General features: G+C 33.5%; 1 protein-coding gene across 3 annotated transcripts in view; it reads right to left on the bottom strand.

Annotated features, from left to right (window-relative positions):
• LOC149227276 (uncharacterized) overlaps nt 1-21128 on the bottom strand; it is a 105029-nt gene that overhangs the window by 35955 nt on the left and 47946 nt on the right. For 2 of the 3 annotated variants that reach the window (XM_089375472.1, XM_089375473.1), the window contains exons 3-9: nt 13900-15836; nt 13482-13547; nt 2435-2509; nt 2163-2252; nt 1347-1406; nt 983-1150; nt 48-133 (exon numbers count right to left, since the gene is read on the bottom strand). In XM_089375472.1, the coding sequence (XP_089231598.1) occupies nt 48-133; nt 983-1150; nt 1347-1406; nt 2163-2252; nt 2435-2509; nt 13482-13547; nt 13900-15765 (2411 nt within the window). In that variant the 5' untranslated portion in view covers nt 15766-15836. The remainder of the gene's footprint in view (nt 1-47; nt 134-982; nt 1151-1346; nt 1407-2162; nt 2253-2434; nt 2510-13481; nt 13548-13899; nt 15837-21128) is intronic. The other variant, XM_089375474.1, reaches the window with a different exon arrangement.

Below are 21128 nucleotides of genomic sequence, written 5' to 3'. Positions count from 1 at the left end.
CGTAACAGATCGAAGCTGATCAGTGACAGTTACTCTATCCTACTTACCAGAGGGTTTTCTTTCTGTATCGCTTCTTTCTGGATCGCTCCCCTGGCATAGGTTTTTCCTTTCCTTCTTTTTTTCTTTCTTCCACCTGTAGAATAAACAAAATAAATTTGAATAAGTTAAATTAATATAAAATTAAAAATAAATTTGAATAGTTTAAATTAATATAAAATTAAAAATAAATCCATAATGGAAAATAAGTTTTGTTTAGTTTTTATTATTTACAGTAACTTTAGAATAATATGTATAAAGTAATTGAGTTCAATTATATCTATAAATTAAATTTAAAAATAATCTTAACAAAATAGAAATAGTAATATATATATGAAATAATTCTTCTGAAATACAATGAAAGATATCCAGAGATGTACTTTTCCTGAAAAATAGATAAATTAAAATAAATAAATGATATTAACATATAAATTTACATTAATTAATTTGTACCATATCCAGTACTCCCTGTGCTTTAGCTGATAAAAAGGCCACATGCAATATTTCTTCTTCCATGCCCTCAATGTGTTATGTAACAATGTTGTTGCACTCATAACATACAACATTGTAATCAAATAAGGTGGCAAAACAAAAAAAATTATAACTTTTATTTGAAAACTCATTATAAGTTATAAGTTACAAAAGTGATATGCATTATGTTGAAATATTAAAACGCTGATAATTTGATCAAAATTGTGGAAATACATTTTTTATCTATCACTTAAAATAAATAAATACACTGTAATATATGCTAATTTTTTAAATGATTTTAATAGAGAGGGCAGACATCAAGACTAATGCTGAAGAAAATATATTGAAGGCAATGAATTTAGTGGAGAGGGTAGATATCAAGATTGATGAAGCAGAAAATATATTTAGAACATTGATCTACTGTAATTAGCAACATATAGAAGCTGATCAGTGACAGTTACTCTATCTTACTTACCACTGCAACTTCAGTTTGGTCAGTGAGCGAATCATAAGAACGGCCAGGAATGAAGAACTTATTGCTGTTACGAAGGCGTAAGCCAATATTGTTGTTCTTAGTGTTGTTATAACCGCCAACACTGTGATCGCCAACACTGCCAATACCGCCAACACTGTTATGGGCAACCTGTCGAATAAACAAAATAAAAGGGTTATATATTCTAATCTTTCTCATCAGTTAAATCATTTTATTGGTATTGTTTAAGTTAGCAAATAAATCCACGTAAATGTAATGTAAATTTGAATAGGTTAAATTAATATAAAATTTTATAAAATTAAAAATAAATTCATAATGGAAAAGAAGTTTACTCTATCTTACTTACCGATGCATTGGCGTTCATAGTGTTTCCCGATGCATTGGCGTTCCTACTGTTATTGCCAGCCTGTCGAATAAACAAAATAAAAGGGTTATATATTCTAATCTTTCTCATCAGTTAAATCATTTTATTGGTATTGTTTAAGTTAGGAAATAAATCCACGTAATTGTAATATAAATTTGAATAGGTTAAATTAATATAAAATTTTATAAAATTAAAAATAAATTCATAATGAAAAAAAGTTTTCTTTAGTATGGAAAACACATAAATGAGTTTTTTTTCTTTAGTATGGAAAACACATAAATGAGGCTCCTCTTGAAAGAGCAAGGATCATGTTAAGTAAAGTCAATTTGTAACAAGATTTGTGGGTAGAAAAAGTTTTTATTGCTTTTTATCTTGTAAATAAATCACTATTAGGTGCATTATATTGTAAAATTCCTAAATAAGTATGACCAAGTTATTCTGGCATTTTTTCAAATTAAAAAAAAAATGGTTGTAAAACTTTTGCGTTGAGCACACACTTATACTTCACTGAGTGTGTTTGCTACTTTTTCCTTCACATGGTTTACTTTTTGCTTCTACCTTCACCAAGCTTTATTGTTCCTTCCATTTTCACTAAGTTTTCTCACTACTTCGACTTTCATAAAGTCCAACTAAAATATGAATCTCCGAATGAAATTTATGACAAGTCTCCCAAAGCTTCTTTCTTTTAGTATCATCCCAAGAATGAACTTTTACAACATGCCACATATTAGAACATTGATCTACTGTAATTAGCAACATATAGAAGCTGATCAGTGACAGTTACTCTATCTTACTTACCGCTGGAATTTTAGTTAGGAGTTTTCTCAGTGTATTAATAAGGCCTCCGAGTCTCGGCGTGAGTGTAGCTTCGTCGTTGCCTTCGCCAACCTGTCGAATAAACAAAATAAAAAGGTTATATATTCTAATCTTTCTCATCCGTTAAATCACTTTATTGGTATTGTTTAAGATAGGAAATAAATCCACGTAAATGTAATATAAATTTGAATAGGTTAAATTAATATAAAATTTTATAAAATTAAAAATAAATTCATAATGGAAAAGAAGTTTACCTTACTTACCGCTGCATAGGAGCTTTGAACAAGGTCTATCGGCGGGAGTTCAGCTGGGCCTTGGCCTTTGCCAGCCTGTCGAATAAACAAAATAAAAAGGTTATATATTCTGATCTTTCTCATCAGTTAAATCATTTTATTGGTATTGTTTAAGTTAGGAAATAAATCGCTCCCGGTGTTTTGGATTGACGGTGAATGGGTGCCCTGTTAAGACACTCTTTGTGATAGGTCACCAGTTCAAATCCCCCGTGGGTATTTAGATTAGTCTTAACTTAGAAAAAAAAAAGTTAAGAAATAAATCCACTTAAATGTAATATAAATTTGAATAGGTTAAATTCATATAAAATTTTATAAAATTAAAAATAAATTCATAATGGAAAAGAAGTTTACTCTATCTTACTTACCGCTGCATAGGAGCTTTGCTAATCTTTGTCTATTCCGGACTCATGTATCTTAATCACTAATAATTAGATTTTCCTTAATGATTCTTATGGATGAATATTGATGTTGTCTTTGTATCTTGATGTTTTGTTTCTTCTTCTTCTTCTTCTTCCTTGCAACTCGTCTTTTCTGAATGTTTATTTGCTTGTGATTTCTCATTTTAAGGAATTGCTTCATCCATTTAAATGTTTGTACTTTCTACAATTTTTGCAATGATTTGTTGTAACATCTATAAGCCTTCAATCTTGATGAATAACCAACAAATATACCTTCACCAACTCTAGAACTAAAATTTCCTAAATCCTCGTCATCTCTCTTTATGTAGCACTTTCTCCTGAAAGCTTTGAAGTATTTGACTGCTACTAGTCTATCCTTTTATAGTTAGTTCATAAGGTGTTTTGTTGTTTTTGAATTTGATTTACCCTCTATTCAAAATGTAGACTATGGTCCTAACCGCTTCTCTCCAAAACATGTTTCATATCTTTGATCCATCCAGCTTTTATGTTTATGTTTTTCCTTTCTACCACTCTATTCTATTGTCTAGTTCTTGTAACTAAAAGAATCTATTTTTATTCCACAAGACTCACAAGACTCTTCAAATTCATTTGAGATAAATTCACCTCCTTGATTTCATCTCAAGTACTTGATTTTTAAATCAATTTTATTTTCAAATAAGAATTTGAAAGCTTTAAACTTATCAAATGCGTCTAATTTACGTTGAGGAAGGTAACCCATGTCATCCTTGAGTAATCATCAATGAGCAACATGAAGTAATTTTCACCTTGTAGACTTTGTGTTCTTGAAGGCCCACAAAGATTTATATGAACATATTCCAGTGAATTCATTATTGAGTACTAATTTCTCTTAAAGCTTGTCCTTATCTACTTCCCATGCTAACACTACCCACAAATAGTGTTTGAAGGCTTTGTAATCTTTAGCATGTCTCTCACTTCTTCTTTGGTGTTGATTTTCACTTGAGTACCAAAGTTCATATGGCCCATTCTTATATTTCATAACTAGCTTTAATATAGTAGTACCATATAACATTTTTCTCCCTTTATCTCATTAAGGATATATACACTATTTTATTTTTTATTTGCATATGCAACTAATTTTCCTATGCATGCCTTCCTTATCTCACAATCATGATAATAAAATGTGAGAATGTGTCCTTGATCACACATTTTACTTACATGAAAATAATTATGATTCAAAACGTCAACATATATGACATTGTTGTTTTTGTCTTTCCATTATTGAGACTACGAGTACCTTTTCAAGTTATCCTTGCGATAGAATTATTTACAAATATCACACTACCTTCATGAAATTTTTCCAAAGTGAAAAAATTTCTCTAGCGACCTATCACACAACTTCAAAATCCACTATCACTGTACCATTGGATTCCTTTTTTTTGATATGAAGTGTAGTTTGTACAAGCATAAATTTCTCCTTCTTTAGCTCTTCTTACCCCTTTCTCTCCAAAATTTTGTGTATTCTTTGGTAAGGGTGTCTTCTTCCTTAATTTGTCTAGTAGATTCTACAATACCACTTCTACAAAAATGTGTTACGTGACAATGTTGTTGCACTCATAACATACAACATTGTAATCAAATAAGGTGGCAAAAAAATTATAGCTTCTATTTGAAAACCCATTAGTACTTCTATTTTTGTTCCATGCGTTAGTATTTCTTGCAAGTGCTCTACAATATATTGCTTTATGACCAAATTGATTGCAAGAAAATCAATAACCAATAAAGGAGTTTCAGTATCGAGTTGTGCAAACCACCTTGATGGAAAATATCTTATGAATTCTTCAATGTTGTCATTGTGAGAAAGGTCAAGTTTATGTAGAAATTCGTTTTATTTATTCATGTTTCCTTCATTTTAGATGGATATTTTGAGAACATAAACATAGCTTTTATATTTTCATTCATTTAGTTTCTTTGGTGGCTTTCTATCCAAATAATTTGAATTTTCTTTAGGATTCTTCTTATTCATACCATAGACAAGATCAATCTTAATGAATGATGACTTTTGACAACTAACGATTTCATCTAATGTGTTAGTATTCTTCTCAAACTTTAAGCCTCTATTCAACTAAGCAGTTGACTTATCTATTTCCTTTCTTAAGGAAACAATTTTATCTTCTAGCTTCTTGCAATTCTTTTCTTTTTCCTTCAACTAGACTCTCATAAAATTCTTCTATATTTTTTCCTCTTGTAGTTGAGCCTTTAGGCTAATAATACCCTATTATCTTTCTTCAAGGATTTATGACATCTTTGATCTTGCATCATGACACTCCTCTTTATATTTCTATAGATACTCCTTTTGTTTCAAATTTGTTTTCTTAATATTCTTTATTTCAAATAGGGCACAATGAGTTCTTCCTCAAGATCCACTTGTTCATTTGTTTCAATGATTTCCAAGACAAAAACATGCCACATCATCACGCATCTTCCTTGGTGCCACATCATAATGACATGTCACCTCACAACATCCCTGACCACATAGCTAACACATGGAAACCCCTTGGGTGTACTTTGACTCACCACATCAACATCTACCACACCAGGCTCTTATTAGGCTTCGAAATTGTCGGGAGGAAAGCCCGATATCAGAGTTTTGAACTACCAATGCTCAACATCCTCACACTTGATACTAAATGGAACAACATCCTAATATCTAAAAAAATTCACCCATGTCACCTCTAGCCATTTCCTATCACTTGGCCTCCTGTTGTGCAATCTGATCCATGCCATACCATGTATTCTCACTAATTCAGTTGCCACATGGTTGAGAAATGGAAATATTATCCCATGTCAGTTTACCACATTACTTGCCACATGGCATGCCTCATGGAAATTCCATATCACCATACTTTTCACATAGAATTTGTATTAGGATTATTATGTATAGAGAGTAAACCCTCACTACCAGAGTTTTGCTCTCTTGATACATGACCACCATATGCCTTATGCTTGATTGTTGATATCTATTAATTTTCATCCCCCAAACATTTGGTCTATTTTAATTGACATATATGTCATATTCTATTAGTGTCAATGGTTTCATGTCAATTGTTTCTTGGGGTTTAACTAACACCAAATACCCAATGTCTTGATCCATCACTTGACCAGTCCCAAAATCTTCCAATCTTTGTTAATTGTTCAACAATGTGGGTCCTATTAATATCATGGATTCTAGGTAGTGAAATACCTAACCGATAGGGCACAATATCCAAATGTCTTGATAATAATAACTTGATAACTTGAAACTCCCTCCAACTAGCTCCAAGTCATGGCCCCCGTGTCATCCATTTAACCAAGGGATGAAGCCAATGACTTTGTTCCCCAAATTTACAAACTTGTTCCATACAGATCTAGAAATGCAATTGGTCAATCCTTGAATTTCCAAACATCTGCTACATAACTCTATAAATTTAATGAGTTAATCCTTAAATTTTCAAGGCAATCCCCAAATTTCTATGCTTTTAATAAATCTTCCAAGCATATTCCAAGGTTTGAAACCTTCAATGATTAGTCCCGGAATTTTTTCCAAGAAAAGTAGGTTAGAAAGGTAGGGTCAAAGTCTTAGCTTATGTCTATAGACTAGAAGGGAATTTGACAAGAATATAAGCTACCCAAGATACTATTAAAAATTAACTCAAGATAAAACCAAATTTACTGAGAAAAACATTAACATAGCAACAAAACTCAAACATGCAAACATAACACCATGTTTACCTTGGGAAAACCTGAACACTGGGAAAATCCCAGCTAAGGGAATTCCATTAGATTCGTTGGAAAAACCATTGGCCAAGTCAGCCAAGTGATCCTTCACCACTCACATCCCTTGGTCCATTACAATAGAGTCTTCACCTAGGCTTCTAAAGGCTTCACTCATGAATCCATTGGCACAAAACCATGGGAAACCAAAAAACCTTGGGCTCAAAACCACTATTGTTGACCTAATCAACATTGACTCTTTCCTTGAGTCAATTTTACCTAACAATTCCCCCCTTAAACCTTAACTTGGGATTTCCCTTGACCAAATCCAACCAAATCATCCAAGTGAGTTAGCCTCGTTCACTCTATCCCTTGTCCCCCTCAAAGTCTATACCCAAGTTATCGTGCTCCTTATCACCTAGTTCTAACACTAGATTTTACTAGAAATTTCCCAGGGTTATGCATGCCTTACGAGGTCTTACAATAGTATCCCTATTTACATGCAATTTGAAAATTTGACTCCATTATGACATTTTTTTTATTGATCCAACATTTATGTTACAATCCTCTCACCTTAACATGCTTCCAGCCTCATACTCTTCTATTTAGAGATAATTTTTATGGCTACATCTCACTAATAAAACTATCATCTCATTGAAACATTTTTCCAAACCCTTTGCGAGCATCCTTGACATATATTTCCATGGCTCTCGACCATGATTTCCTATGGCATAAAACATGCAAGCCCTCGATCTCTATCACATGTTGTATTTTGTAATCGATACAACATTGTTCCATAATCTCTTCATTCCACTACTCACGATGTCCTATGCTAGGAATTCTCAAGCTTCTATAACATCATTGTGATCTTCGCCAATTGGTGTTGGGCATTGGAGAATATGCTCCCAATAAGTGTGAAAAATTGTAACTGCAACATATAATTACCGACAATATCACTCTCTCCTTGGAGTATAAACTCCACTCCTTAAGGTATAAAATTCTAATGGTGTGATTGGTAGGATCCTTTGCAACAATCGTTCCAATGAGACTCCCATAGTAGTTTACCATAGAATATCTAAGAAGGTTCCATGCTTCCTTTTCACTATGACTCTCCTCATGTGACCCTATCCCTAGTTGTACCTTCACCTGATCCCCTATAGTACTATCGACTAATGCATTTCTCACATTAATTTATCCTACAACCATATTGATGGGCCCATTTATCTCATTGCTAACAATTTCATTCACTCATGGCCACCACAGTTGACTCGAATACTGTAAGTCAAATGGTCCATTCTAGTTGTGTTTATAAATGTCTCAACCACATCAAGCTTTGTCCTCTACAAGAACCTATCTTGTCTACAAGAACCTATCTTGCCTTCATTAGATTGCACTTGCTTCCAATAAGAATTTTGATAATTCCCACATCAAGTACATGTGAAGTTCTTCTAACTAGCGATAGATGTTTTGGAAAGTCTTGTACCTGCCGTAGGGATATGAAAATTTTACTTCTTTGAATTATTCCTAACTAGTCATGCACTTTACACAGCCTCCAGATGGATCTTCTCCTCTATTTTCCACAGTTAGGTAGGTTCCTTCGAATTTCTTCAACTATAACTTTCCACTCTATACTCTACACAAATATCTTCAAAAAATGGTTTTCCAAGTATCCTTTATGCATCGGTCACACACAGGCACAATTCTTCACATTTTTCACTAGGAAAAAATAACCCTTGGCAATAGAGGTGTCCCCCTAAATCTGCACTTAGATCTGATACCATCTTAAAAATTAACCAGAGAGAAAACCAAATTTACTAAGATAAACATTAACACAACTAGAAAACTCAAATGCGCAATCATAACACCATGTTTACCCTAGGAAAACCCCAACTCTAGGGAGAAACCCAGCTAGCATAATTCCATTTTATACCTTGGACAGAACCCTAGCCAAACCAGCCAAGTGAGCCTTCACTATTGGCATCCTCTATCAATAGAGTCTTCACCTAGCCTTTTAAAGGCCTCATCACATAAATCCATGGGAACAAAACCATGGGAAACCAAAAACCCGTGGACCCAAAACCACTATTGTTGACCTAGTCAACATTGACTCTTTCCCCAAGTCAAGTTTACCTAATAGATACTTCTTGAAACTATAGAGACCTTCACCAACCATGGGGGTACCCATATACTTCATATCTCAAGCATAAACCGATCAATTTTCAAATGAATTCAAAGAGGTCATTGTATATAATTTTCCTCCTCTAAAGCCTCCATGCCTTCTCTCTCAATCTAGTGTATCCTTACAAATAATCAACAATCCAATTAGGTGTACGTCATGGATTTTTAAACATCTAGTTGGCCTCGTAAATGGACAAACACTTTCACTTACTGGAAACTTCAAACTCTTTAATAGGCTTCCACCATTCAATAGTTCCTTCATGAATTCAAGAGTTCCTTAGTGAACTCTATAGTACTTTATTTTAGCCATTTTGATAGAAATACTTATTTTGAGTCTCCTCTTTGAAATGAAGGCTTCTACTCTTACACCTAATTCCACACCAACAATGACCTTCTAATTACCACAAACATTTAACTCAAATATTTTTTGATCTAACCAGTCCTAACCAAACTCACTTGTTAAGACTCACAAAGGACCTTTCATACCAAAACAAACCATCCTAGTTTTCCACAGGGTTGAGGAGTCATCCTCCCCTATCTTCTTAGTCTTAACTTCATATAAGATAAGGCCCATAGAAATGATGAAATATTAACCAATACCAAGACTAAAATCTAAGAATCCTATTCTCTTAAAAATAGATGATAGGAGAAGATAAGGATCCAAAAGCAAGAATATGAAGGCTATATAGCAATTAAAACCAAATTTATCATTTCATTTCTTAGACAACCTCGCATAGCCCATAATACTCATTCAGAAGACAAAAACATAACCAGTGAAAATCATTAACATCATTTCTTTTTCATTAATAGGATTTAGATTGCAGAGATGCATCCCACAAGTCTACTTATCTAATCTTAATTATTCGTTTAAGACCTCCAGTCCCTACAAGCGTGCATAGATTATCTCACAAACCATTTTTTATTTGAACCCTTCCACATTTTATTATGGAAATATTTGTATAATATCATAGTAGCTTTGGTGAAATTGACAAAATAGTACCCTAGGTTGCACCAATTTTTGAAATCAATTGTTAAGTACACAAAATCGAAGGAAGACGCAACTTCATCTGAGCCCACACTAGTGAAGACACTTTTCATTGTCATTGTGGTGGCAATATGTTTCAACTTGATATTATGTTCTACTACTTGTTCTTTTAAGAAGTGATACTTGATTACAATGTACTCTCTTATCAAGTGCATAACTTGATTTTTTAAAATATTTATTGTGCTTTTGTTGTCACAAAGTGTTGAAATTGGATGATCATACTCTACCTTAATATCTCTCAATGTTTGCTTCATCAAAAGAACTTATGTGTAACATGACGCTAATGATATATACTTGGCCTCTCTTTTGGATCAAGAAACTGAAAATTATTTCTTGACCAATTGAGACACTAGATTGTCGCCTAGAAAGAATGATCATCCACTTGTATGTTTCCTATCATCTAGCACTCCCTACCGAATCTGCATCCATATATTCTACTAGAGTAAAATATTCACCTCTTTAGTACCACAAGCCAAATTCAAGGGTTCTCTTCAGATAGGAATCTTCTTTTCACTATTTGCAATAGAGCTTATTTTGATGCAGCTTGAGACTATGCAACCAATCCTACTAGTTGCATAGTGTATGGCCTTGATGTTGTCACATAGTAGGCTTCCAATCATTAACTCGTACAATGTTTTATTTTCTTCTCAAGATTCATCATATTTACTCAATTTACAACCTATGACCATGGGTGTGCTGACCAATGCACGATATTCCTTGATGTACTTGATTTGTTAAATGAATACGCCTTTGCTAGATTGATAAATCTCTAAACTAAGAAAAAATAATTGTTCACTAAGCATAGAGATCTCAAATTCCTTTTGCATTTTGCATTAATAACTCTTTGCACGTTTTTTTCATACCCTCTCCAAAAATAATATCATCTACATATACCACGATAATCAATTGATTTTCTCCTTCTTTCTTGATGAACATATTATTTTTAGTAATTCCTCTTTTGAATCCTTGTTGTTGTAGATATTTGTTAAGTCTTAAGCACTAGGCTCTCAAAGCTTGCTTTAGCCTATAAAGTGCTTTCTTCAATTTGCATACATGTTCCTTATTTTTTGATAATAAGAACCCTTCTCATTATTCAGTGTATACTTCTTCCTCTATATTTCCATTGAGAAAGGCCAACTTGACATCTATTTGATAGAATCTGAAGTTCTTGAAACTTGTAAGTGGCAAAAAATCTTTAATAGGTTATAGCATTTCAATGGGGGAAAATATTTCTTCAAAATCAATACCTTCAACTTGAGCATAGTTTTTTCAAACAAAACTTGCTTTATTTCTTATTACTTGACCATCTTCATTCAACTTGTTTCTAAAAACAAACCATGTGACATCAATCACATTTTTATTTTTTGGTCTTGAAACAATTTCCCATGTCTCACTCTTCTCAATTTAATTTAGCTCTTCTTTCATATCATCAAACCATTTCTTGTCTTCACTAGCTTCTACGAAATTCTTAGTCTCAATTTTAGATAGAAAGGAGAAATGTGCATGTTATGATCCACTTTCTAATCTTTGTCTAGGCCCCACTCATGTATCTTAATCACCAATAATTAGATTATCCTTATTGATTCTTATGGATGAATCTTGATGTTGTATTTGTATCTTGTTGTTTTGTTTCTTCTTCTTCCTTGCAACTCATCTTTTCTGAATGTTTATTTGTTTGTGATTTATCATTTTAAGGAATTGCTTCATCCATTTTAACATTTGTACTTTCTACAATTTTTGCAATGCTTTGTCGTAACATCTATAAGCCTTACCTCTTGATGAATAACCAAGAAAGATACGTTCATCAACTCTAGAGTTAAAATTTCCTAAATCCTCGCCATCTCTCTTTATGTAGCACTTTCTCCCGAAAGCTTTGAAGTATTTGACTGCTAATAATATATCCTTCCATAGTTCATAAGGTGTTTTGTTGTTGTTGAATTTTATTTACCCTCTATTCAAAATGTAGACTATGGTCCTATCTGCTTCTCTCCAAAACATGTTTGATAGCTTTGATCCATCCAACATTGTGCTATCCATCTCTTATATGTTTATGTTCTTTCTTTCAACCACTCTATTCTATTGTGTAGTTCTTGTAACTAAAAGAATGTATTTTTATTCCACAAGACTCACAAAACTCTCCAAATTCATTTGAGATAAATTCACCTCCTTGATTTCATCTCAAGTTCTTGATTTTTAATCAGTTTCATTTTCAAATAAGAATTTGAAAGCTTTAAACTTCTCAAATGCATCTTGTTTTTGTTGAGGAAGGCAACCCATGTCATCCTTGAGTAATCATCAATGAGAAACATGAAGTAATTTTCACCTTGAATACTTTGTGTCCTTGAAGGCCCACAAATATTTGTATGAACAACATCCAGTGGCTTCATTATTGAGTACTCATTTCTCTTAAAGCTTGTTCTTATCTACTTCCCATGCTAACACTACCTGTAAATAGTGTTTGAAGGTTTTGTAATCTTTAGCATGTCTCTCACTTCTTCTTTGGTGTTGATTTTCACTCGAGTATCAAAATTCATATGGCCCATTCTTATATGTCATAACTAGCTTTAAATAGTAGTACCATACAACATTTTTCTCCCTTTGTCTCATTAAGAATATATACACTATTTTATTTTTTATTTGTATATACAACTAATTTTCCTATGCATGACTTCCTTATCTCACAACCTTGACAATAAAATGTGAGAATGTGTCCTTGATCACACATTTTACTTACATGAAAAAAATTATGATTCAAACCTTCAACATATATGATATTGTTGTTTTAGTCTTTCCATTATTGAGACTAAGAGTACCTTTTCAAGTTATCCTTGCACTAGCATTATTTCCAAATATCACACTACCTTCATGAACTTTTTCCATTATTGAGACTAAGAGTGCCTTTTCAAATTATCCTTGCGGCAGCATTATTTCCAAATATCACACTACCCTCATGAACTTTTTCCAAAGTGAAATACTTTCTCTTGTCACGTGGCTTGAAAATTCACTATCAATGTACCATTGGATTCCTTTGTTCTCGGTATGAAGTGCAGTTTGTACAAAGCATAAATTTTTTCTTCTTTAGCTCTTCTTACTTTTGTTTTTTTTTTTCAAAATTTTATGGATTCTTTGCTAAATGTGTCTTCTTCCTTGTTTAATCTAGAAATTCTATCACTTTTACAAAAATGTCATAACATACACCATTGTAATCAAATAAGGTGTAATCAAATAAGGTGGCAAAAAAATTATAACTTCTATTTGAAAACCCATTATAAGTTATAAGTTATAAAAGTGATATGCATTGTATTGAAATATTAAAAAGCTCATGATTTGATCGAAAATTAGCCAATAATTTTTTTATCTATGACTTAAAATAAATAAATAAATAAAATAAACTTAAAATAAATAAATAAATACACGGTAATATATGCTAATTTTTTAAATGATTTTAATAGAGAAGGTAGACATCAAGACTAATGCTGAAGAAAATATATTGAAGGCAATGAATTTAGTATAGAGGGTAGATATCAAGCTTGATGAAGCAGAAAATATATTTAGAACATTGATCTACTGTGATTGGCAACGTTTACGCACTTGGCTGTATTAATTGACGTAACAGATAGAAGCTGATCAGTGACAGTTACTCTATCCTACTTACCTGTTCATTTACAGTTGGAATAGGTGAGCTACTCGATGCCTGATCAGTGTTGCGTCCTTCGCGAGCCTGTAGAATAAACAAAATAAATCCACGTAATTGTAATATAAATTTGAATAGGTTAAATTAATATAAAAATAAAAATAAATTCATAATGGAAAATAAGTTTTCTTTATTTTTTATTATTTATAGTAGCTTTAGAATAATATCTATAAGGTAATTGAGTTCAATTATATCTATAAATCAAATTTAAAAATAATCTTAACAAAACAGAAATAGTAATATATATATATATATATATATAAAATAATTCTTCTAAAATACAATGAAAGATGTCCAGAGATGTACTTTTCCTGAAAAATGGATAAATTAAAATAAATAAATGATATTAACATATAGATTTACATTAATTAATCTGTACCTTATCCAGTACTCCCTGTGCTTTAGCTAATAAAATGGCCACATCCAATATTTCTTCTTCCATGCCCTCTTCTGCCAATTTCCTGCACTTTTCAAGAACTGCTTCCTTGAGGCCGCCTTCCATGCAAGCGAAATAAACATTTGCCAATTCGCGTTCTAACGGATGGATTTGATCACTTTGGGAAGCTGATTTGACTGGCGGTGGTTGCTCGAGGTCATTTACTTGCTCTTTCTCAGGCTGCGCACGTTTATCCCAACTGTGCTGGAGACTCTCGAACTCTCTGTCGGCTTGCCGACCGAGTGATTTGACTTCCTCATTTAAACCGTCAACAAAGTTCATGTATTCCCATGCTTGAATATAACCTTTCATAGCTTTTTCAATAACATGTTCAGAAGCATCACTGTTCTTATAAGAGGAGATCATACGATTGATCAATTGGATTGCTGTCTTCTTCCACGAATTTTTGTTAGCTTGCTGCAAACGCACCGCCTTTTCTCTGTCAGCTTCATCTTCCGCGGTCACTTCCGCGAGCAATTCACTGGCACAGCACTTACCGTCTTCTTGCTCCATATACCCTTTTACTTTCGTGAAGCCCAGTTGATTGGCTTCCCACAGGCTCAGCTCACTCTCTCCTGGAATTAGTAACCTCTCCAAAGTCGGTTGGTACATGGAAAATTCAGGTGTTCCTCTTGTAGAGGTGACCGGACTCGATGGATTCTGCATTGGAAAAAATTGAAAGAATTGCTTTACACGATCCCATGCATTCCCGCATGATGTATTAATATTACGAAATTTCTTATCCAGACAACGAAGTGTCTTCTCCTGATTTCTTTTGTTCCCAAAAAATAAGCGTGTTAAGCATGCGGGGAGATCATTCAGCGCATCTTCAATACTCATAGTCTCAAAATATTCTTCGCTAAAAATATTACCGTGCATACGAGAAGTCATGTATCTGAAAAGAAGGAAGATCCATCCTATTAGGACGATTCCACACTGACCAACAATCACAAACAGAACCAGCTTTCCTTTAGTCACACTATTGAGTGACTCATTATCTGTAAAATAAAGGTATGTCAGCTTAATGACGTGGACCCCAATGCAAACTGTCACAACTATGAAGGCCCTTGAACATAAACCTGTTCTGACGAAGACATAATCAGGTTGGCAGAGACGCGCCACAAGCCAACATTTGAGAACGTGAACCTTAATATCATCATAACTCCGCCTATACCTTGGAGTACGACAGCACAAAAGTGCTGAAGAAATCTTTTCCGACATGATCCCACGAATGCGACTACCGACCATGACCGCCCGGATTAACAGACAAAGCAAATATATAATCACTACGATTAGGATAGTGCTGCTCAGATAAAAAAATATTCGTTCAAACCCTTCGGATGATGCAACAAGAGCACTCAACGATTCATTTCGCTTCTCCATTTTCCAAATGGACCGAAGCTCAGAGACAACATGGAATATTATACTCAATGCCAATGGTGCAAGATTGCTCCCGACCGTAATAGAGCCGGAACGGACCATTCCTGGAAGCAAATAAGCAATGAGCACACACAACATAAGTCTTCCGCTATCAATGACCAGCTGATTTTTAACCAAAATGGCCACCACCTCTTTTGTCTGGTACCTGCTACCTGAATATACCCTGATATGCGAATAATCGATGAAAGAGAGCAATTGAATAATAACGGCGCTGAGCACAAGAGCATGTCCTGGAATCCAGAAAGCCCTCCTCTTCCACGCCGTCCCCACATCCCAGAACAGCAAAAGTACAACTAGAACCGACGAAACAACCCAGAATACCGTATCTAGTGTCCCGGGAAGAATTGTAACGTCCACTTCTTTTTCCATATCAATTACACCGAAGACGCTGCTATGAGGAGGGTGTATCCCTAATAACGACTAGTCTCGCTGAAACTTGTCTGCATTTACAATTCGACGATGGATTCAAAGAAGCATAAATAGACTGAAACAATCATACAAATGGCATTCGTAGGTAGGATAAAAATGGAAGAAAGAAAAACAAAGTGGAAATCAAAATGCCAGAAAATCTGATTCAAAATGACCATAACTGAAACGAACAGAAAATATTAATCAATAAAACATTATTAAAATATTAAACAAAATTAATTAATAAACCATTCAAAATGAATAAAACATTGAATATTAAACCTTAATAAACCATTGAAAATTAATAAAACATTATTAAAACATTGAATATTAAACCTTATTAAAATATTAAATATTAATAAAACATTAAAAATTAATAAATCGTTAAGCATTGAATATGATAAAATATTAAACATTAATAAAAAAAATGAAACATTGAACATGAATTAAAGATTAAAAATTAATAAAACATTAAACATTATTAAAACATTAAACATTAAAAAGCATTAAACATGGATAAAACATTAAATATTCGTAATATATTGTAGCTAAAAGCATTATAACTATAGAATATTGTGAACATTTAGAAAAAAGAGATTATAAATATTGAATGGAAAAATACAAATATAAAAAACAAAATAGAGAGGTTTAAATATATTTGAAGAAATAATTATAAACATTGAAATATAAAATAATGATACAAAATATAGATCAAAATATGAGATTTTTAAATAAATTATTAAAGAAAATAATATATAATTATTAAAGAAAATAATAATAAATAAATTATTAAACATTGAAATATAAAATAATGATACAAAATATAGATCAAAATATGAGATTTTTAAATAAATTATTAAAGAAAATAATATATATATATATATATAATTTAAGTTGAAAAAAAGAAAATAGAGTAATAAAATTTTTTAATATTGTAAATATAAAAAATATTGGAAATATTCTATAAAATATAAATATGGGAAAAAATAATATTTGAAGTTTAATAATATATATAAAAGATTTGAAATTTATAATATTGAAAAATATAGATTCCAAATATTGGAAAATTTAGAATAAGTGTGATTTTTAAAAAATGAAATGTTGAGAATTTAGAAAATAAAAAAATATTTTACAAGGAGAAGCACAAAAAATTATGGAAATTTTTATTTTAAAAGAAAAAATAATATTTGATATGAGGAAAAATGAAATGAAAATAGAGATATTTATATATGAAATATGTAATTTTGAAAATACAGATATTTATATATAGAATATGTAATTTTTAAATAAATTATTAAAGAAAATATATGAGTGGATCTAATGGTTAAGAGCATGTGTTTCTTCTTAAGATGTCACAGGTTCAAAACCAGACGGGGTAGAGTATCTATAGCTATGAAGAAGTGGGTCCCTTATCCCACAAACAAAGGGGTTCTTATACACCAATTTGGTGTAGAATAACAAAATTTAATAATATTATAAATGTTAGAAATATTACAAAATTTACAAAAAAAATTGGGTTTATTAATAATTAAAATATATATATAACAGAAGTTTTAAAGTTGATAATATTGAAAAATATGCATTTCAAATATTCAAAATTGGAAAAAATCAAATGAAAATATGGATATTTATATGTCGAATATGAGATGTTGGAAATTGAATTTGAATATTGAAATAATATTTGAAATTGAAACATTTGAACAATAGGGGGTAATGAGAATGTTAATTTCTTTTGGAAAATGCATAAAAGGAAGTGATATTGGTAAGAAGGTGTTACTACTAGTGTTTTGGAAGATGTCTTGATTTCGTTCATGGAGGTGGAGTAAGGAAACTAGAAACGAAAATAATCGAAGCAGTTCAAAATTGTATTGGCGAGATGACGTTTTAGAACTACATCTTTGTGCATGTTCCTTTCCTCTAGTTTCTGTTACTCAGGTTCGTAGCATTTCTGGGTGGTTGGCGAATGTTGGTGGGATCCTCAGCTCGATTTGGGACGGTGTCAATTGTTGCTAGGGTTGAGTTGCATAGATTTCCTTTTGGTCTTCCGTGGCCTTTAAAAGGTCTGCCTCCCTTCCTATGGTTTTTTTTTGGATAATGAATTGCGAAGAAAGGATTTTTTTCTATAACGATCAATGATGTGCGAGTGTGGACATAAGGTCCACGAGTCACGTGAACAGTTCATTAGCCTTCGTAGAGACCTGAGTTAGTTACCAGGCCCAACTCGCTAGGTAGCAGCCTGGAAAAGCAGTCACGGGTTCTCTTAGAGGTCTCGGGTTGTCGTTATGGGATTTTTTAAATCGGTAAACTACACAGTACTATAATGATAATGTAACAAGCCTCGATAAAAATCCATGTAAAAAATATAAGACCACGGTCGATGGGACATGTATTCCAAGTTGAATGGTGGGCAAGACATCCTAGTGGGTGTTCATTTTGGCTATTATGGCTAAAGGAAAATGGCAAACGCATTGACAAAGGCTTTGGAAAGGCAAAATGACATTTTGGGCACATTTGTTTATGAAAATAATGGAAATTAGCAGAAAAAGGAGGTGAAAGGTAACACGTTGCATGTGAGAAGGAAAATGAAGGAAAATAATGGAAAATGAAAGAAATATAGGCCTCATTGATAAAAAGGCTTATGAGGATTAGTTGGCAAGCTTGATCAATTCAATTTTGGATCTCTCTCATTATTCTCTCTCTCACTCTTGGGAAGCAAAGATCAAGCAAGGGAAAGTAGGATCAAGCAGTTACAACAGGATTCTTTTCAAGTATTGATTTTCATGTGTGATTTCCTTGCTAGATTTGGCATGCAAGGTATTGCATGTGGTTCTTTTATTGTTATGGCATGGGTCATGCCAGGTGTGACAGTGTCTTTCAGCCTAGCATTGCCATTTCCTGATAGCCTTGATGAGATGGGTTCTCATACTTCACTTAAGCTGGATCGCTGCCTGGATTCGAAGCTGAGTGGGGTGGAACTCCTAAATGACAAACACATGGCTTAGTGGTCCCTGAACCAGATTGTGGATCACAATAAAGCCACTAGCCTAGTAACCCCTGAGCCAGACTATGGGTGGTGGTAAAGCCAGGATTGTGTGCCTCGATGGACATAGGAATCCTTGCCGGTAAATGGTCATATATATGATAAAGCCAAGAGGTGGATTTCTCTCCGTTGGACCTGGTAGTCTCAGGGTGGGATGTATGGTAAAGCTTGGAGAGTGGGTCTCAATGTAGGGCCTAGTGATACCTAGATCGTATTGTGGATTACAGTAAAGCCTAAGAGATTAGGAGGCACTAAAAATCCTCACAGCATTGGTGGAGAACTCCGGTAGCATCCATTCTTGTTTGGTTATTTTTGGTTGGTTATTGCTAGGTTGGGTTATATTCTTTCCATGACTACCCCATGTGCAGAGGTCCACAGGCGTTGTCGGGGGGTCATAGGGGGGTGGCTACCACCCTTGTCGCGGGGTAAGCAGGGGGGCGGTAGCCCCCCTGCACGGAATCCAGGGAAATGCCGTGGGAATTTTTTTTGGACCCCATATTAGGTGGGCAGACCTACCTATAGTTTTCTACATGGATTTCGCACATGGTTCTGGACATGATGGTTTTCAATCCATGGTATTTTGTAAATCCGGTCAAGGGAACTACAGTTAAGTTCTAATCCAGGGTTAAAAGATTGGGTGTATGGATGCTTCGACATGTATATATATGTATTGTAACATTGAAAGGAATAATAATAATGAAAAATCAATTTGGTAGTCCCCATTTTGGGATCCAGGGGATAATATCTATGTATATTTGTTTTATGTTTTATGCTCTCACCATTGTTTATTTTTTGTCTTTAGAATTCATATGTAGGTAATTGTTTTATAAGGCTAAAATCTACATTTGGTATCAGAGTTGTTTTGGCTTCAAGGAGATACCTTTGTTGCTAAGGGGTCTTTTGCTCAGGCCTATGGTAGACCATGTTTAGTGGGAGATCTACAAGATCGATTTTTGTGGTGAAAAGAGATGGCGAGCAGTGGAAAGATAGAAATAGAGAAATTTAATGGTCAGAGTTTTGATTTGTGGAAACTCAAGATGGAGGATCTACTAGTGGATAAAGATCAGTGGATCGTGGTAGATCCAGGTACTAAACCAACAACAATGTCAATTGAAGACTGGGAGAAGTTGGATCAGAAGGCAAAGAGCACAATAGTATTGCTGAATGTATCAGGGGAAGCTTCAACGAAGGCTTTGTGGGACAAGTTAGGGACTTTGTACCAATATAAGTCTCTAGTGAATAAAATGTTCCTACGAAAAAAGTTGTATAACCTGAGAATGAAAGATGGAGACTTAGTGACAGAGCATATGGTAAGCCAGTTATTATCTGTTCATATTAAAATTTCAGATGAAGATAAGCGCATCAGTTTTTTGTAGCAATGCAACTGCCTTGTAGTTTAATGAAATAGTCTCATCCTTGTTGTTGGAGGAGATAAGACAGAAAAATATGGAGGGTCATAATGGTGATGCGTTCTCTGTACGAGGGTGATCCTAGAAAAAAAAACAAAAATAAGTCCTCGAGTGGGAGATCTAAATCTCCAAGAAAACATGTAAAGGTGTGCTCAAAATGCAGAAAGGAAGGGCACTTCAAAAGGGATTGTAAATATAAATCTCTTGAGAAAGGAAAGGGTTCTAATGATGCTCCTTCTACAGAGGCAAAAACCATCTTAAATGAAGTTGGGGATGTGTACTTGGCTTCTTCTTCAAGTACACATGTAGATCATGAATCATGGTTGATTAAATCAGGTGCATCCTTTCACTTCACTCCCTATAGAGACTGGTTTTGCGAGTATGAGAAATATGATGGCGACGATGTCTTCTTAGGGGATGAAAGGAAGGCTAGAATTGTTGGTCATGGAAAAGTCAAGTTGAAGTTGCAAGGTGGAAGGATTAGAACACTTTCGGGTGTTCTGCATATTCCTGCATTGGCCAGAAATATGATTTATGTAAGCAGGTTGGATGATGCATGTGTAAAAATAGAGTTCGAGAAAGATACCTGCAAGATGGTTCAGGGAGCACTTGTACTGATGTGGGGAGATCGGGTTGGAACTCTCTACAAGCTTCAAGGTAGCACTGTTATTGATGGGTGCAATAGTTCTATGGTTCCTGGAAGTGGAGCAGAAAATCTAGTGATCTCTGGAGAAGAGACCATGCTATAGGATCAAAGGCTTAGACATATTGGATAGAAGGTCCTTCAAATACTTCATGGTAAAGGTATGATAGAAGGTATGTCTAATAGCTCTCTATATTTTGAATTATGTGAAAATTATGTATATGGGAAGCAG

This window comes from Pinus tabuliformis, chromosome J (genome assembly GCF_031772625.1).
Source record: "Pinus tabuliformis cultivar Carrire ecotype Pingquan chromosome J, CPIR1, whole genome shotgun sequence".
NCBI classification, from domain to species: Eukaryota; Viridiplantae; Streptophyta; class Pinopsida; order Pinales; family Pinaceae; genus Pinus; species Pinus tabuliformis.
Note: the sequence above shows the minus strand (reverse complement) of the source record. Positions and strands in the feature narration are given on the sequence as shown.